The 17,745-nt window shown below is 36.4% G+C and overlaps 1 protein-coding gene across 1 annotated transcript in view; it reads right to left on the bottom strand.

Moving 5' to 3' along the window:
• The window catches only part of KIAA2026 (KIAA2026 ortholog), a 49,254-nt gene extending 31,549 nt beyond the window's left edge, over positions 1–17,705 (bottom strand). Inside the window, exon 1 of the mRNA XM_015820625.2 lies at positions 17,227–17,705. Within this exon, the coding sequence (XP_015676111.2) occupies positions 17,227–17,705 (479 nt within the window). The remainder of the gene's footprint in view (positions 1–17,226) is intronic.
• Positions 17,706–17,745: the final 40 nt, after the last annotated feature.

The following is a 17,745-nucleotide window of genomic DNA, read 5'->3' as shown; positions in this document are numbered from 1 at the left end:
TGGTAAGCATTTGAAAGATGTGCATAGTTGCACTTAAGTATAATATGCTTAATACTGAGGAAACACTGCAAGGTGTTTGGGGATGGAAACTTCCTTTTAAGCAGATACCGACTGAATGGGCCCTATTTTCTAATTTGTTTATAATTCCTGGGAGATACGTATGGATACGATCAAAGATATGGTTTAATTTCTAAATTTCTTTTAGGTTTCTTGCTGTGCTTATTCTTTATTGTGGATTTGAATTACAAGAAAATAAATAAAATATCTTTGTGTCTTGCAAGAGTCAATCTGGAAGATAAATCATCCAATTAATCTCTTTTATTTCAACATACTAGGTTCTCTAAGAAAGTCCAAAAATAATCATAAAATAGTTCTAGGCTGAAAAAAAAGACAAATTACCCTGTAATGAGTTTTTGGTCCATGACTTTTTCCAACAAATTCCATTATATTTCATATAACCCAAGTTTTTCTTCTTTGAGAATTTTTCTCCATTAAGAATTTTGCCATATTTTATATACAAATATATACATTCATAAACACATACTAAAAACTACAAAAATACAGAGGTCCTCCTGAAGATGGCTGGTGGTATCATTTTGGTTATAAATGGTACTTAAGATCTTAACGTTATTTAATAGTACAATTGTCTGTCTCCTAAAAGCAGAGGGAGCAAAGTGGAATACAGGGAGTCCTCAAGTTACGAATGTAATGGAGCCTGCCCATTCCATTCGTAACTTGAGAATTTGTGGGAGTGAATCTTGTACCTTGAATGAGATCACTCCCTGCTCGTTAAGATGCTTGTGGTTCGTTAAGTGAACATGAGGTATCTCAGGGTGGGGAAGGCCATGAGGGGCCTAGTGATGGAACAGGCCCCCAAGGCCTTCCTGACCCACTAAGATTTCTCATGCTTTCCCCTCCCTTCCTGCTGCACCAGATTCACCTTGAAAAGATCCTTCTCCTCTCTGCCGCAGTTTCTGCCTTTGAGGGAGAGGAGAATCGATGGAAGCTCCTGGTGCCCGTAATATTGTGCGAGTTCAGGCACCCATCCTCTTTTGCAGAGAATGGGAGCTTGAACTCTTGCTGTGTTTGTGCTGCCTATCTCCTGTTCCCACTGCCAACTCCTTTCCACCACTGCCAGAACAATTATCACCAGGACGGAGACCTTGGGGAGACTGGAAGCTCCATCTGCATGCAAATGCACGCTTAGAAATGGAGCAAAGCACTCCATTTCTCAAACGCCCCACTGGCAGCCATGTGGAGCTTCCAGTCTCTGTCAGGTCTCCATCAAGGTAAAAAGAGTTTGAGCACCTATGGAGTGTCTGGAAACGAAGTATTTGCTTTGTTTTCAAAGGCCCCATAGGTGCTGAAACCGTTTTTATCAGAACGGAGACCTGACAGAGACTGCAAGCTTGCAGTCTCTGTCAGGTCTCCGTTCGGATAAAAAGTGTTTCAGCGCCTATGGAGCATTTCAAAACCTAAGCCACTGGCAGCGGCAGCTACTTAATTAGCCATGACCCCCCCCTCCCTGCCTGACCTACTCCTTGCCTGACCGTCTGGCTGGCACAAATCCTGACCATTCTTCTCCTTTTCAACCTGTCTACTTAAGAGGTGGCAGCAGCCTGAGTTTCTCAGCTCCGTCCGAGTGGAAGAAAACGGAGGCACAGCAGCGGGATTACTCTCAATAAGGCTGGCGCACCTGAGTGAGCAGCACATGCAGGTCTTCTTGAGAGCAATCCTCCTGCTGCATCTCTACTTTCTTCATTTCAGACAGAGCTGAGAAACTCAAGCTGCTGCCACCCCTTGAGTGGGGAGGACAAGGAAAAGATCGGTAAGGATTTGTGTCAGCCAGCCAGTCAGGCAAGGAGTAGGTCGGGCAAGGTGGGTGGCTGGCTATGGAGGGAGGGAGGGATCATGGCCGCTCAGGTGGCTGCCACTGCTGGTGGCAGCAGCTTGGATGCAGGTACAAGGGGCCTGGCTCCACGATGCTTCCCCATTCAGTTGAAGGCTTTGTTTCTACCCTCAAACTAAGGCCAGTGAGCGTGCAGCAGCAAGCGAGAAGCACACTGGCAACGGATGGCATTGGTTCCTGCGCCTGGCCGACTCTGATTCCACGCTTTGCCCCATAAGCATGCAAACAAAGCAAACAATTCCCTCCCCCCCGAGAATGGAAGATTCTGGGGGCCATGTTGTCTTTTGCAGAGTATTTGAGTTTGAACTTGTGTGATGTTACAGTTCCCAGGAGCTTCCATTGTCAGCGCGCAAAGCATTTCCAAGCCGCAGCAGAGAGGAGACATATTTTGCAAGGTGAGTATATCCGGCGTGGCAGGAAGGAAGGGGGAAGCAGTTGTGGGGAGTGGGGGGGGGATAGGGTAAAAGTTGCAGAGACTCTGCAGTCGTTTGTAAGGGTGAACAACTGCCATGGTGCTGCAATATTTGTGATTTTGAGACTTGCTTGTAAACCCTAGGGGGCGCTTGTCGGGTAACTTCGAACGAGTGTTAAGTGAATGCTCGTAACTTGGGGATTACCTGTATTGGAATGGGAAAAACTCTGAGCAGTAAACAAGTGTTAAGTCCTCTCCTAGTGAAACAGGTAAATTTTATATATCAGTTTATTACAGGAAGAATTGAATGTCATAGTGATTGATTGTTCAAATGCTTCAGTGCAAATCTCCACATTCCAAATTGGGATTTGTTTAGTACATTTTAGAGAGAGAAGAAAAGGTCTGGAAGAAGTCTCATTTTTTCTTGAAAGGTCTTATACAATTAGCAACTTTACTACTGTATATTGATTTTTCCATTTACATTTCACTATTAAACACACATAAAATGCTTTTATCTTGATTCTATATCCAGGACCAAATTATGGGAGAAGCTGGAAGCTGCATCAATCAATCATAGGCTTCTCCATTTAATTCTTGCCCTACACACACTACGACTCTTAATGTCAGGTGCAACATGTAAACATTTCTCTCTAACCTTGTTATAACTCAAAAAGATCTAAAACAGAGATGTATTTTGGGCCTCCTGGTATGGTGAGATATCTAAGCAATGATCTGGATTATATAACAATGTTTTAAGAATGTACCATTTTAGAATTATTGACAAAGCATTTTAAAAGTTAAGAGGAGAAACTGACAAAGTATGTAAAAAGCTTCAGCCCAATAGAACATCTTGTGACGTTCAAAAAATTTGTTATGCTTAGTGAGATAAACTAAGGGACTGCATAACTTGTTTTGAAGTCTTAAGAAACTTTCTTAATTGTTTTACAATTCCTACAACCTTTAAAAACTGCATTCTGGAGGAATCTATTCAGCCATTTGAGCAACAGTTAGTATCCAGGGTACATTCTGAAAATTAATAACATCTAGTTTTCCACTGAATTGTAAGCTAATGTATCGGGGAAGTAACTTTTTGTTTCTACCACATCTAAACATTGCATGATAAATAGATTTATATGCTAAATTGAGAAAGTGTGACCATAACCAATTTAAATCAATTTCATATGCAACGTACTATATATAGTTCTGGATGATACATAGTTTAACTAAGACAGATGAAGAACTACAAACTCAGCAGCTATAATTCAGCCAAATTGCATTAATATGTAATACATTTGCATAATGTTTGCTTAGTCTGTTTATAAGACCTATAAAAATCTTAGTAGCTGTAAGCATTAACATTTAATATATATAATATTTGTCAGAAAAAGAAATTTAGATTTAAATGTTTCGCAGTTGCGACTTGAGCCTGCTTAACGCCCCTAGTTGGGGGGCTGCAAGGCAAAAGATATTGTAAAAAGTAAAACTGCAGTATAGCAGTTAAAATGTCAAGGTGTAATCAATCAGACCGGTCTGTCTGAAAAACTTCCTGTATATAATATTGTATATACAGTAAGAGATAAGCATCTTACTTAGCACATTACTCATTTATTGGGATATCACTCTAAATTAATTAATTTACCTTTGCATAAATATAGATTTGAGAAAAATAATAATTTAATATAGCCTCTCAAGGTATATACAGTTACATTTGAATAAACTGTCTGTATGCATTTAACATTTAAAGACGTGGTGCAATAATGCAACAAAGCTATTAAACAGGCCAAAACTAGTAGAACATTGAAAATTCAATAGGAATTTGATTAAATTCACCTCTACTCAAAAGATCTGCAAAAACCTGGAATATATTGCCCTTTTTATGAAAATTAAAATATTGCCTTTGAATTCAATGGATTAGATTATTACTAAGATAAATCTTCAAATAGACTTAAAGCAGTATTAAATGTTCTTATTTTTAGGAAAGTTTTGTGAAAGACTTTCCAACTAAAGTAAGCAATGCTATTACCGCAGAAAAATATTGATCATGAATTCCAGAAGTTTCATGGTAAAGCAAAGGAACAGAACATAGGTTTCTTAGATGCTTCATTGATACTAGCTCCACAAAATTTCTTGATCAAGCAAGTGTAACTCAGATGCTTTCTATCACATTTCACTCCAGAAATATTACCAACTAATATGTTAAAACCTCCACAACTAATATTAAAATGCAGATGTTATCAACTCTTTCAGTAAAGCAACATGGAAAAGTTTCAAAAGCAAGACTGTAAAATGGTAATTAGCTTTTCAGATGCAAGGCATTCTACCCTAGTGATGCTGAATGTTACAATACTGTAATTCTAAAACTTCCAGGTCTCATGTTACAAAATGAACAGCAGATGAATGAATAACTTTATGGTACCCTCAAATACTTTTGGTTAATAGTATTGATAGTATTATAAAGGAAGAAAGACTCTTTAAAAATCCACTTATCCAAAAATGGCAGTGATTCCATTATACTGAAAAACAAAATCTTATACATTGACCTCTAATATGTTAATGGGTAACTTTAGTCCATATTTTAAATATAGATTGCAGGAGGTCTTTGATCCTTATTTTTTTTCCTTTTGAAATAGAATTCTTTTGTGTAGGTATTTTATTCAAAAATAAAAATGGTTGAAATCTTGCAAATTTTCTATTTCTTTAAGAGATTTGACTATTTTTTCTTTTTCGGGAGAGGTTATGATAATTTTGGTTACCTACAAATTAGAAGACAACTGTATATATTCTTTATATAATTTAAAATACAGTAGTAAGCCACTATAATTCAGGATCCTAATAAATGACTCCATCTAGATAGAATGTCATTTAAAAAAAAAATCAGGCATGTAGACATTTAAAGATAGGAAGAAATTATTCAAGGTAGTCCTTTTCCTCTTTCTTCTGTCTCCCATGCGCCAAATGTTAGATTATACATTTTATAGAATATACATTTCTTATTTTATTTTAATGTATTATCTTGGCAACATTTTCATTATGGAAACAACTATAATAGTAACTCCAGTACTATTTGGAATGCTATAGGATTTGATTAGCTATTATCACTTGATAACTATCACATTTTTGGGGGAAAGGAATTTATATTTTGTGACATTGTCAGGTAAAGGAATTATCTACAAATTATTAGACTAAAAGCAGAGGACGTAATAAATGTGATAATGAATTTTGTAATTATACCTAATAGGAGAATGTTTCTTCAGCAGTTAAGAACACTAATCTGATGCTGAAATCTGAAAATAGTGTACCTCTATAAAACAGTAAAAAAACAGGACAAATGTTTATTGTTCTATTTTGGTTATTTTCTTAATCTGTCCTATTTGACAGTGTACATTCTGAAATAGTTATCTTTCCAATTAAGCAGGATGTTCATGCATATATTTACTAATATTAGAAGAAAATTTAACTATAGAGAATAGCAAATTCTAATAAGGTCTTCAACTGACCAAGGCACATCAGTAAATAATACAAGGTGTACATTATCCGGCTAACCATTTTTTCAATCTTATTTTTGATTTTTTTATCCTGCCTTTATTACTTTATAAGTAATTCAAGGCAGCGAACATACACAATATGTTTTCCTCTTCCTATTTTTCCCCACAACAAACCCTGTGAGACGGGTTGGGCAGAGAGAGAGGGACTGGCCCAAGGTCACCAAGTTGGTTTTCAGTCTAAGGCATGACTAGAACTCACAATATCCTAATTTTTAGGCTAGCACCTTAACCACTATACACAGTTGCCTTTTATCACTTTTGGAATCCCAAGGGCATAGGATTGTACCCTGAATTTCTCAGAGATAGGTTTATTATATGGGGTTATTACTTTATTACTTGATTGCTGAAATGCTTATATGTGATTTAGACAACTTTGCTGATTTTAATTAATAGATCCAGCTTTTTTTAAAATACAAAAAGAAATGGTTACTATGGAGGCCTGTAATTAAAAAAAGAAGTACCAGAAGATAGTAAGATATTACCAAGAAATCAATCTTTTATTTTAGTAAATTTTTGCATAAAGATGTCCTAGATATCACTTTAAGAAATACTTTGTCTAAAAAAATGTTAGGGTAAAGTTCTTTCAGTCTCCTATCTGCAACATAGATGCAATATATTGTACATTTAGTTTACAAGGCTAGTCTAAGAATTTCTAAATAGGACGGATACAACATCCATTTCTCTGTTCTCCCTAGTAAACCTAAGATCTTGCTAAAAGAAAATTACAGATTTTACTGTAATATTGGCTGGGGGGAGTGGGGAAGGAAATAGGGAGAGAAAAATGTAACATTATGGAAAAACAGGAAACTGAAAACTCTTCTACTGTATTTTGAACTCCAGCAATATAATTAACTAAAGTATTATATACAGATCTTCCAAAAGGACCCAGGAAACATAATTTATACTAAGTGAAGATCTCCAAAATTTGGTACTAGCTACAAGACTTGCACAGAGATGCAGTTCAAGATTTGGAAAACTGAATCCTCAATCTTTAATTGACAATAGAATTTTTTTCAAGAAACACTTTCAGAGCAGAAGAATCCCATAAAAAATATGAAAGAAGATTGAGCTTCTCAAAATAATTTCCAAATATATATGTATGAATTCTACATAAAATATAAAGTAACCTGGGAATTACATTCATTTTAAGAATGTTTGAGATTTAACAACTGGCATTAATATTGTGAAAACTCTTTATATAATTCACTCATATTCAGAACAATTATTTGAGAAATATTATTTAAAATGTCTAATTAATAAATTCTGTGTGTGTGTGCGTGTGTGTGTGTGAGAGAGAGAGAGAGATAAGAACTAAAAGTGAAAATAAATATAGGCATCAACTAGATCAGAATTCCCCAACCTTTTCAGCTTTGCGGACGGGCAAGCATGCTGCACAGCTCCATTTATGCAAGTGGTGGACACGCTTTCCCGCCACTCATGTAAATGGAGCATGCTTGCCCGTACTTGCCCACTGCTTGTGCAAATGGAGCATACTTGCTCACGCTTGCCTGCTGCTCGCACAAGTGGGGATGTGTGCGCGCACACGCTTGCCCACCACTTTCACGGCTCGGTTCTGAAGAGCTCAAGGCCCAGTAGTGGGCCGGGGATTGGGGACCCCTGATCTGGACGACCCACTTGGGCACTGGTTCAGAGATATTTCCTTACCTAAATAGAATAATAGAAGGACCATGGGCAGCAAAAAAAACCCATTGGAAGTAGGAGAGACTTCTGATTCCCTGCTGGCTTCCCCTTTGATTTTCCTTGTAGGAAACACAGGAAATTACCATCATGTGACCACAACTGCCTGCAGTGATGCAGCAGCATAGCAGCACTGAAGTGGTCACAACTTTGCCAAATTTCAATCCCATGGGAGACACGAGTCCCAGATTTTGGATGCATTCTTTAAGTTAGTTCATTTGAGGTATCTTGATTCAAAAATATTTTTGCTCTGTGATGCACTGTTCCACCCAATTAAAGATTACAATCAATCAAACACAAGAGTTTTAGTAGTATATTGATTCTGATTTAGACTACTTGCCAAAATATTCTGTAGTTTGAGCATAATCATATGCATCACCAGCATATATTGCAAATTTATATTCTAATGATTTATACAAAAATCCACTGATACTACAATCTCATCTAATAGCACATGGTTTTGGATAAGTATCCAAAAAAATAAAGTGAACATCATTATCTGGTACCTTTATAAAATGAAAAGGTAGATGAAAACCATTAACCTTCAGTTGGATTTGGAAGGCTCATAGAAATCTGAGCCCATTTTATAAAATTCTTTAGTAAATCCATAATTTGCTAAGTTAACATACATATTGCCTGTGAATTTTAGTACAGGCTTTTTCCACATCTAGCAACAGAACTGTGACTTTATTTTTATTCAAATCAACTAAATCAACTATCAGCTGAATATCATTTGATCTATATTTAATTTTCATACAGCTCTGAAGAGATTACTTGTTGAATTTTATTAGCTAAACAGCAGTTAAAATTATAATTGAAAATATCAATATCAAGGAAATAAGTCAATAGCACATGACGTATGCTCTATATTAAGATTTATTATAACTACAATATATTTTTCATTAAATCAAGAAGATCACATCCTATTCTTAAAAATCTCATCATATAGCAGATAGACCCTGGGAACAAGATAACAATAAATGTTTTATATCATTCCACAGGAAAGCCATCAAATGGTTTACCATTATTTAAATTTACCTGTACCTTTTTATCTCATCCGTGAACAAAAGAGCAAGTAATAATTGTTAAGAAAAATCCAACTACAGATGATACATTTTAACCAAGGAAACATATATATCTTTATCAGTTAAAGTTTATTATATAAATCTGAGTAAAATTTCAAAAAGTGAAAATTTATGTTCTCCAGTGAGCTATATATCTTATCGTTCCTATTTTGTTTAATATTGTAGTTGTGATAATTTTCCTATATTTCTTTTGCTTCAGACAATTTGATAAGATCCTAACAGATTTTCACAATTTGCATATATTTTTGGAAATAAAGTTGTTAACATAAAATCAGTTTGCTCTAATACGTTATTATTTAACTCTTAGTTTCTTGTATGTCGCTGTATACTCAAGACTGGTAATGGGTCAACTGACCATCTGTGTCCACAAAGTTTTCAATTTGTCTTTCAATCAATCAATTAGAATAGAACTGGAAGGGATCTTGGAAGTCTTCTAGTCCTGCTCAAGCAGGAGACCCTACATCTTTTCAGACAGTTGGCTGTCCAGTCGTTTCTTAAAAACCTTCAGTGAGGAAGCACCCACAATTTCTGAAGGTGAGCTGTTCCGCCGGTTAATTGTCCTCACTGTTAGGAAGTTTCTCCTTAATCCCATGTTGCTTCTCTCCTTCATTAGTTTCCATCCATTGTTTCTTGTCTTGCCTTCTGGTATTTTGGAAAATAAGTTGTCCCCCTCTTCTTTGTGGTAGCCCCTGGAATACTGGAATGCTGCTATCCTGTGACTGCTAGTCCTTCTTTTCTCTAGACTGGTCATACCCAGTCTAGAGAAACCGTTCTTCATATGTTTTTGTCTCCAAGCCTTAATCATCTTAGTTGCTCTTCTTTGCACTTTTTCCAAAGTCTCAACTACTTTTTTGTAATGTGGTGACCAAAACTAGATGCAGTACTCCAAGTGTGGTCTTACTAAGGCTTTATAAAGTGGTACTAATACTTCACGTGATTTTGATTTTATGCCTCTGTTTATACAATCAAGGTTGTATTAGCTTTTTCGGCTGCTGCCACACACTGCTGACTCATGTTTAAGTGATTGTCCACTAGGACTCCAAGGTCCCTCTCACAGTTACTGTTTTTGAACCTGGTTTTGCCTAATCTGTATTTGTTCCCTTGGTTTTTTCTTGCCTAGGTACAAAACCTTGCTTTTCTCCACATTAAATTTCATTTTGTTGGATCGGGCCCATTGTTCAAGTCTGTTAAGATCTTTTTGGATCATGAGCTTGTCTTCTGGGGTGTTGGCTATTCCTGCCAGCTTAGTTTTCATCTGCAAATTTGATGAGTTCCCCTATTCCCTCATCTAAGTCATTTATAAAGATATTGAAGAATAGTAGGCCTAAGACAGAACCTTGTGGTACCCCACTGCTTACTTCCCTCCATGTAGATTAAGGACTACTCACTGAGTACTGTTTGTCAGCCAGCTACAAATCCATCTGGTGATGCTGCTGTCTATCCCACATCTTTCTAGATTACCAATAAGTAGATTGTGGTCTACTTTGTCAAATGCCTTGCTGAAGTCTAAATATACAATATTCACAGCATTTTGCTAGTCTACTAATTTAGTCACTTTGTCAAAGAATGAAATAAAATTGGTTTTGGCATGATCTGTTTTGAACAAACCTGGGCTGGCTACTAGTTATAACTTTATTTGTTTCTAGATGTTCACAGATCTGTTTTTTAATTATTTTTTCCAGTATCTTTCCAGGTGTTAATGTTAGGCTGATTGGTCTGTAGTTTCCTGGGTCTGTTTTTTTCCCCTTTTTTGAAGATGGGAACCACATCAGCTCTTGTTTATATTTTGAAACATTTTTTTCATTATCTTTAACTCTTGTTGCAAGTCTTTGTTCATTCTGAGCCTTAGATTTCCTGACTTCAACTTTGCAGATTTGGTCTATATATGCTGGTATTCTGCCTTAGTTATATGTCCCTCTTTTCATTTTTTGTACTTATCCTTTTTGTCTTTCAGTTTATCAGAGAGATCTTTGTGCAACCATGCTGATTTCTTCTTGGATTTCTTTTTCAGTGGTATTGTGTTGGACTGGGCCTTTATGCTCATATTTTTCAGAGTTTCCCACACTTGAATTGTTTTTCCCTTTAGGATTTTCAACCACGATTTTTTTCTTAGGGACTCTCTGAGTTTGTTAAAATCAGCTCTTTTAAAGTTTAAGACACTGGTTGGATTATATTCTATTGTTTGTGCTTGCATTATATTGAATTACAATATGACATGGTCACTCTCGTCCAAGGTTTCAGTATCTTCAACTCCCTCTATCACTTCTTCTCTATTAGTAAGAATTAGTAGTAAGAATTCATATTAGTCTTATGTTTATTTTTGGGCTTTTTGCTTACATGTGTAATAGTACAACCATGTCAGTCTTATAAGTCTCCTTTTCCAAACTTAAGGAACTAGCTCTTCCCGCATTAAATTCAAAATATTACAATGTTTCAGAAATCTACTTTGGAAATGTGCTGCCATTCAATGAGATATTAAAATACCAACTTCCATCACATCACACACACACCATGGTCATGTGATCGCAATTCAGGTACTTGGCATCTGCCTCACATTTACGACTGGTTGCAGCATTCATGTGATCACAGTTTGTGACCTTCCCAGCCAGTTCCCAAAATATTATTGGGAAAGTTGGATTTGTTTGAAAACCATATGATTTGCTTAATGACAGCAAAAAAGGGACATAAAATTGGGTTGGTCGTGTGCTGACTCTTTGATTATCATCAAAGATATTCATGCCATGCAGCATGTATGCAGCCATCTGTACCTCTAGTCTATTTATTTTTTCCCTAACAGCTTTTTCTTATCTCTGAATGTAAGAATTAAGAATGGCCACTCCTTCCTCTGGGACAAACTATTCTACAGGACAAGAGCACTTACACAGAGTACTCACTTTCATGCGCTTTCCACAGATGTTCTAATAGAAGGGGGCTTTCAACAGTTTCTCTCTAATGATTTGGCGTTATAATTACTAAAATAAATATGTAATGAAGGGATTCTTCCATTTATACACCAGAGGGAAGGGGGCAATTAAAGGCAGAAGTTGGGAGTTAGCTCAGAATCATAGCCTTAGACAACCTCAATCTGTCAATGACAGATTTATGAATACATATTTAGTGCCAAGAAAGGCAAGTACCGAGAACCTTCTGATATGTTGAAATATTAAGGGAACCATTTATAATCATTTCCAGTTATTTAATCAAAATTAAATTGATTCCTTGTTTAAACATTAACAAAATGACTGCTATCTTCCTCATGATTGAAAAAACAATAAATCCTTTAGACATCTCCCTAGGTTAAAAAGATACTATAATTTTGAAAAGGAAAAATACGAAAAGTTCTCCACACACTGAGAATATGCAACATATTCTCTGCATGCATTAAATAGGAAGATTCTATCTGGAACAGGTAGTTTCAAAGATACACAAACACCAAGCAGAGAGATCTTTATAGATCAAAAAAACATTTTGAACTGCACACAGAAATATACTGATAGCCACTGATAGCCATTATACCATGGTATAATGGGGTGTGGTCATTTATTAGGCAGTTCCATTGAGCCTCAGCTGAAACTTCCATGTGGTCTTCAATCAACTATGAGTTAGTATAGTCCAATCAAGAAATGAAAAGGACATGAGAAACTGGCTGGCTGGGGAATTATAGGAATTGATGACCATATCTCTTCAGCCTGCCAAGTCTGAGAAACACTGATGCAGTAATCTATTAGATCACTAATTTGAGTCAATTTTACTTTCATAAAAATGGGAAATAACCAGCAACTCAAAAACTCGATCCATAACTGATTACAGTTGATGGCTCAGTAGTTAAAGATGTTGAGGTCATCTGGAAGGCTGACAGGCCAGGTTTGAGATCTGAGCTCTGTGTGACCGGGTGAGTCCCTGTTACTTGCTCCAGCTCCTGCCCATCTAGCAGTTCAAAAGCATGCAAATGCAAGTAGATAAATAAATACCACTTCGATGGGACGGTAACAACGTTCTGTGACCCTCGGCGTATAGTCATGCTGGCCACATGACCGTGAAAATGTCTTCAGATAACACTGTCTCTCTTGGCTAAGAAATGGAAATGAGCACAGCCCCCTAGAGTCAGATTCAAATGGACAGTGGAAAACTTTACCTTTTTATACAGTCTACTGGCAAACCCAGTAAAAATTAGAACTACAATAGGTTGCATTTATCGGTCTGCCCAACTGGGGAGTTTTGGACTTGTCTGCTAAGGAGCTGTTCTGTTTTGTTCCAAGTCTAGGGAAAAAAGTTGTTTGGATTTCCTGCCCAAAGTTCAGGAAAACAAAAATGATTTGTGAATATCTTGTGCATACAACATAACTATGCAACTATGCATCCTTGCATGTGAAGAAGCTTTTAATATGAGAAATTCTCTTTTAAAACAATATTGTCCTTGTTTTTCTTTAGATATAAAAAAGAATTTATTTTAGAAAAGCAGAAAGCAACAAACATCTAAATAAACAATTTACATATTGTCTTCTAGATTTTTGGATCATATAGAGAGGAAAATTTGAGAAAAAGTGTTTTATTATCTTAAATGTTGCTAACTAGTCTGCTTCTTCAGAATAATATTCTCATAAATTTACAGTAAAAGTGATTATTTTGACAAATTACGTGATACATTTAATGTCTGATGTCACTGATTGAGATAACAAATTATATTATCTGGTGGTTGCAACTAGGTTCTTAATAACCTGAAACCAACAACCTGTTGTAACTGGATAAAGTTTTATCTAAAAAGGATAAATGTTGAACAAAATTAGGAAAGAAAGTATTTTTTCTGGTCTGTTTATGCTTTTCTACACAGTATCTGCTTACGGTAAATTCTTTCCTCCCCCTCCACTCTCCCCCCACCCGCCCCTTCTGTTCAATTGTGTGTCCAATTCTTGGAGACTGCCTGGATAAGTCCCTATAGTTATCTTGGCAAGGTTTTTCAGAAGTGGTTTGTCATAACCTTGTTCTAGGACTGAAACTGATTAGCCTAGGTCACTTAGCTGGCTTTGTGTCTAAGGCAAGTCTAGCACTCATAGTCTCCCAGTTTCTAGCCTGATGCCTTAACCATTGTATCAGGCTGTTGTAAAAAGGTATTCTTAGGGTCTCTATTAAGCTTTATAAAAATGCAGGAGTTTTTTCACAATAGTAATTTATGTCTAGTAGCCATCAATAGTTTTGTCTCTTTTTTCTTTTAAAACATTTTAAATTAATTGCAGCAAATTCCATTGTTTAATAATGCACTTATGAAGAAATACTTCCTTTTAGCTGTCTTGAATCTTCCATTTACTGCATTCCTAGAGAAAATTGAGATGTAAATATAGTAATAAATAAGAAATTTGATTACCTTGGCATTTGGAATTCTGAGAGAAAGCTATTTTTTCAGCAGTATGTAAAGACTTAGAAAATAATATAGATTTGTTTTTAAAATGGAGATATATGACAGAATAGAATCCTAAAAATAGGTTGGCTATCAATATTAGTGTAAAGTAAGAATTGCTAACTATCATATGAAAGCCATTTAAGATGTTTTGTACAAAGTTTCTGTAATTCAAGAATTAGCTATGAACAATTGTACTTGCTGAAAGTACAGTGACAAAGAGGAACATAAGAACAATTTAGAAATAGCCTCACTGTGTAAAATTAAAAGCTTATCTAGTCCATCCTTCTATTCCCACCAACCAGATGGCTTATAGCAGTGATGGCGAACCTTTTAGAGACTGAGTGCCCAAACTGCAACCCAAAACCCACTTATGCATCGTCGAGTGCCGGGTGGGTGTGGCCCATTGGGTGGGCGTGCCCCATTGGGTGGGTGTGGCTGCAGTGGTAACGGCAGACTGGGTGTAACTAAAAAGTTCAATCAATCAATCAATTCCAACTTTGCGAGATCTTTTTCTTTCCCGTGAGAAGTTGAAATTGACTGATTGAACTCTTTTTTTTTTTGTGCACGGCGGCGGAGGCTTAAAGTGAAAAGGTTTTATAAAACCCAGCTGAAGGCCTAGGACTGGGGCGACGGCACGCGTGCCCACAGAGAGAGCTCTGAGTGCCGCCTCTAGTACCCGTGCCATAGGTTCGCCACCACTGGCTTATAGGAAGTTTACCAAAAGAACACAAATATAATAGCCTCCTGTTCATGTTCCCTAACAATTGGTAATAAGAAACTCCATCTTCTGATGGTATTTCTGGTGTTAGAAATAGTATGTGCATGTCACAGATTGAAGTTCAATATAAACATCCCTTACTTTAAATGCTGGTAAACAAACCAAATCCGCTTTCTGAAATAAATGGGATAAGGCAGGGAAACATAAATTGCTTAATTTTCATCCCATCAATGGAAATTCTCTATTGATCAAAACTTTGAATAGCAGGAGCTCCTTCATTTGAAGTATGCAATACTAGATTCAAGTCCTATTTTCATAGATAAAATTTACATAGTTAATTCTTCATTGTTTCATTAATTTAAACATCTATATTCCATCTTTCAGTTCTAACTGAACACTCTTTGATGGCAATAATTTCCCTGGTCTAAAACAATGAGACAAATCTCAATTTCATCCTCATTTTCTCATTTACTAATATTAAACAGAATCCTCTTATTAATTGCTTCATCAGCAGTTACATTGATGTATCAGAGTGTTCAGCTATGGAGATAATGTCCATTTATCCTTGCAAATTCAAAATTATAAGAATAGCTATTGTCACACTTGCCAGATTTAAAAGTCAACATCTGCTTATAAACAAAGTTAGGGAATTCATATATAGATATATTTTGTGTTTGTGAACTTTAATATATCCAAACTACTCAAGCTTATCTTTTAGCATTTTAGGAGATATTTTAAACAGTATTGTTTGTCAGATATATTCCTAAAGATATCTGTTTTCATACTGTAGCACAAAATCCAATATCTTTGGTTTCTGGTCAGAGGAAATAATAAAGTGTTGCATTATAAAAGCAAAAGATAACATAATATTTGCTAAAAAATTATGACCAAATTAATTAGATATCAGCAGTGACTGAAATTTCAAGCACTTCTGGGAAAAAAGGCTATTAATGAGCTAATGTAGCATGCTAAATGCTGACTTTATATACTTTGGTATCTGCATCCAACTAGCTCATCCAGTAATTAAACACCATCTTTTCAATGCATAGTTATTTGCAGTAAATGAAAAGCAAGCATCCATAGAAGTTATATTCATGTTCTTCAATCTGAGTTTTCACTGAGCAGGAACATCCCTCTTTCATCTTTCATCCCTCTTTCATCTTCTTTGCGTCATTCAGACCATTACCAGCATCAGTCAGCAACTCAGAACCTGAACTATTTCAGATTCAGAGTTAAGGCAGAGTAAAAATGTACCATCTAGCCCATATTTGTCCACTGAGAAGAAAGGGATTGATCTGACAAACCAATTTTGCAAACTTAGGTCTATTTTTGTGACTTAATGCTAATGAATCAGAACAATTAGAAATATAGATTTCTTCTGATGCTGTCTTTATTTAAATAGGTAACTGTGCAAAAAAGCTGTAGTTCAGAAAAAAGCATCTAGTTTTAAGAGTATTTATGCAGCTCAAAATTCAAATACTGCAAAACAGTATGTGAGCTGCTGAAAAAATGATCAAAGATGCTGATGAACAAATACAAAGAAAATTCTAGATTTTCTTTATATTTCATTTCGGTTAATCTCCACCAAGAGTCTTTAGTAAGGTTTTTAAATGAAGAAATGAAGTACTGTATAGCTCATTAGCAATATACAGTATCTACTTCATATATAGAAAGTCTTGGATTAATCTCTGGTTTCACTCAATCTGGCACCTGTGTAGCTGACACCAGCATAGGCAAAATAAGACTAAATGGGTCAATTGTATAAGGGAGATTCCTTTTCTAGTCCATGGGAAGCTGTTCCCTCATCTATCTTATGATGTTATAAAAGATGTATTATACAATACATTTTCTGACCAAAACATTTTATATCTATTTCTCTCACTATATAATCTATTTCACTTATAATCTATTTCTCTCACTATAACATTAAGAAGATAGAATGCACCAAAAGAAAATACACAAGACATTTTGTGGTGACCCTCACTATAAATTATAATTATACTTTTTATGGAAGTTTAGCCACTCTCAGCAAAAAAAAAAACAAAACCTTGCAGACATTCAGAACAATGCATTCATTAAGTATAAGGCCAGATTCTGGTGGCACAGTTTGCATTTCACACTAAATTCAAAACAAGTCACTTTATGGCTCAGTATTATATAAAACCAGGCCATAACTACATCACTTTACCCCACTTCTAAACTTTGTCGTAAATGATCATCAGCTGTCCAGTACAACAAACTCTATATTCATGATTAAGATCTTATTAGTTCAGTGGGGCTTATTGCTTAACATAACTGTAGCCTCAAGAAAAAAAATAGATGGTATGTATCCAGTTGTTGTTTTTAAAAAAATCTAGGTCTTACACTCTCACAGCCTATATTTCACAAAAGTAGAACTCTTTCCACTCTGTGTAAACTTTTTCTCCTTAGTATTCTGATACAGCAGATATATTACACCTACCGAGATAGCAGAGCCAGTTTCTGTTCAAGCATCATCTCCACCTTCTGGGCTTGTTTGGAGAGCCAGTGATCTACCCCATGAAGCCGATAACAGGTCTCCAACATCAATCGGAAATCGGCCACAAAATCAGTAATTCCTCTGTACTGGCCAGAAGCAAATTTCTCTTCCATTTTCAACAGCCACATGCCGGATAATTGCTGAGATTTGGGACAAGGCAGATAGCCACTATTGTCTTCTGCGGGAAAGTCGGAGGCACCCGCTTGCCCGGGCTCACTTGTTTGGCTTTCCCAAGATCTTAAGAAAGGCGCAGTCAGAGGCCGGTGCTTTTCTAAGAGAAACTCGCTCAGGATCCGATAACCCTGTTGCAATTCCGGGCTCAGGGTTTGCTCCCAATCGGGGCGGCCGCGAGCGCTCCCTCCCTCTAGCTTGTCTCCTGTCAGGAGGCAGCCAGTGAGCGCCGGGTCCGTTAATGCCTCCATTCCGCGCTCCCCAGCTACGGCCGTCGTGGCAGCCACCGCC

The sequence above is a fragment of the Protobothrops mucrosquamatus genome, unplaced genomic scaffold, assembly GCF_001527695.2.
Source record: "Protobothrops mucrosquamatus isolate PMUCROS unplaced genomic scaffold, P.Mucros_1.0 scaffold1151, whole genome shotgun sequence".
Taxonomy (NCBI): domain Eukaryota; kingdom Metazoa; phylum Chordata; class Lepidosauria; order Squamata; family Viperidae; genus Protobothrops; species Protobothrops mucrosquamatus.
This window is presented reverse-complemented; position numbering and strand designations above follow the sequence as displayed.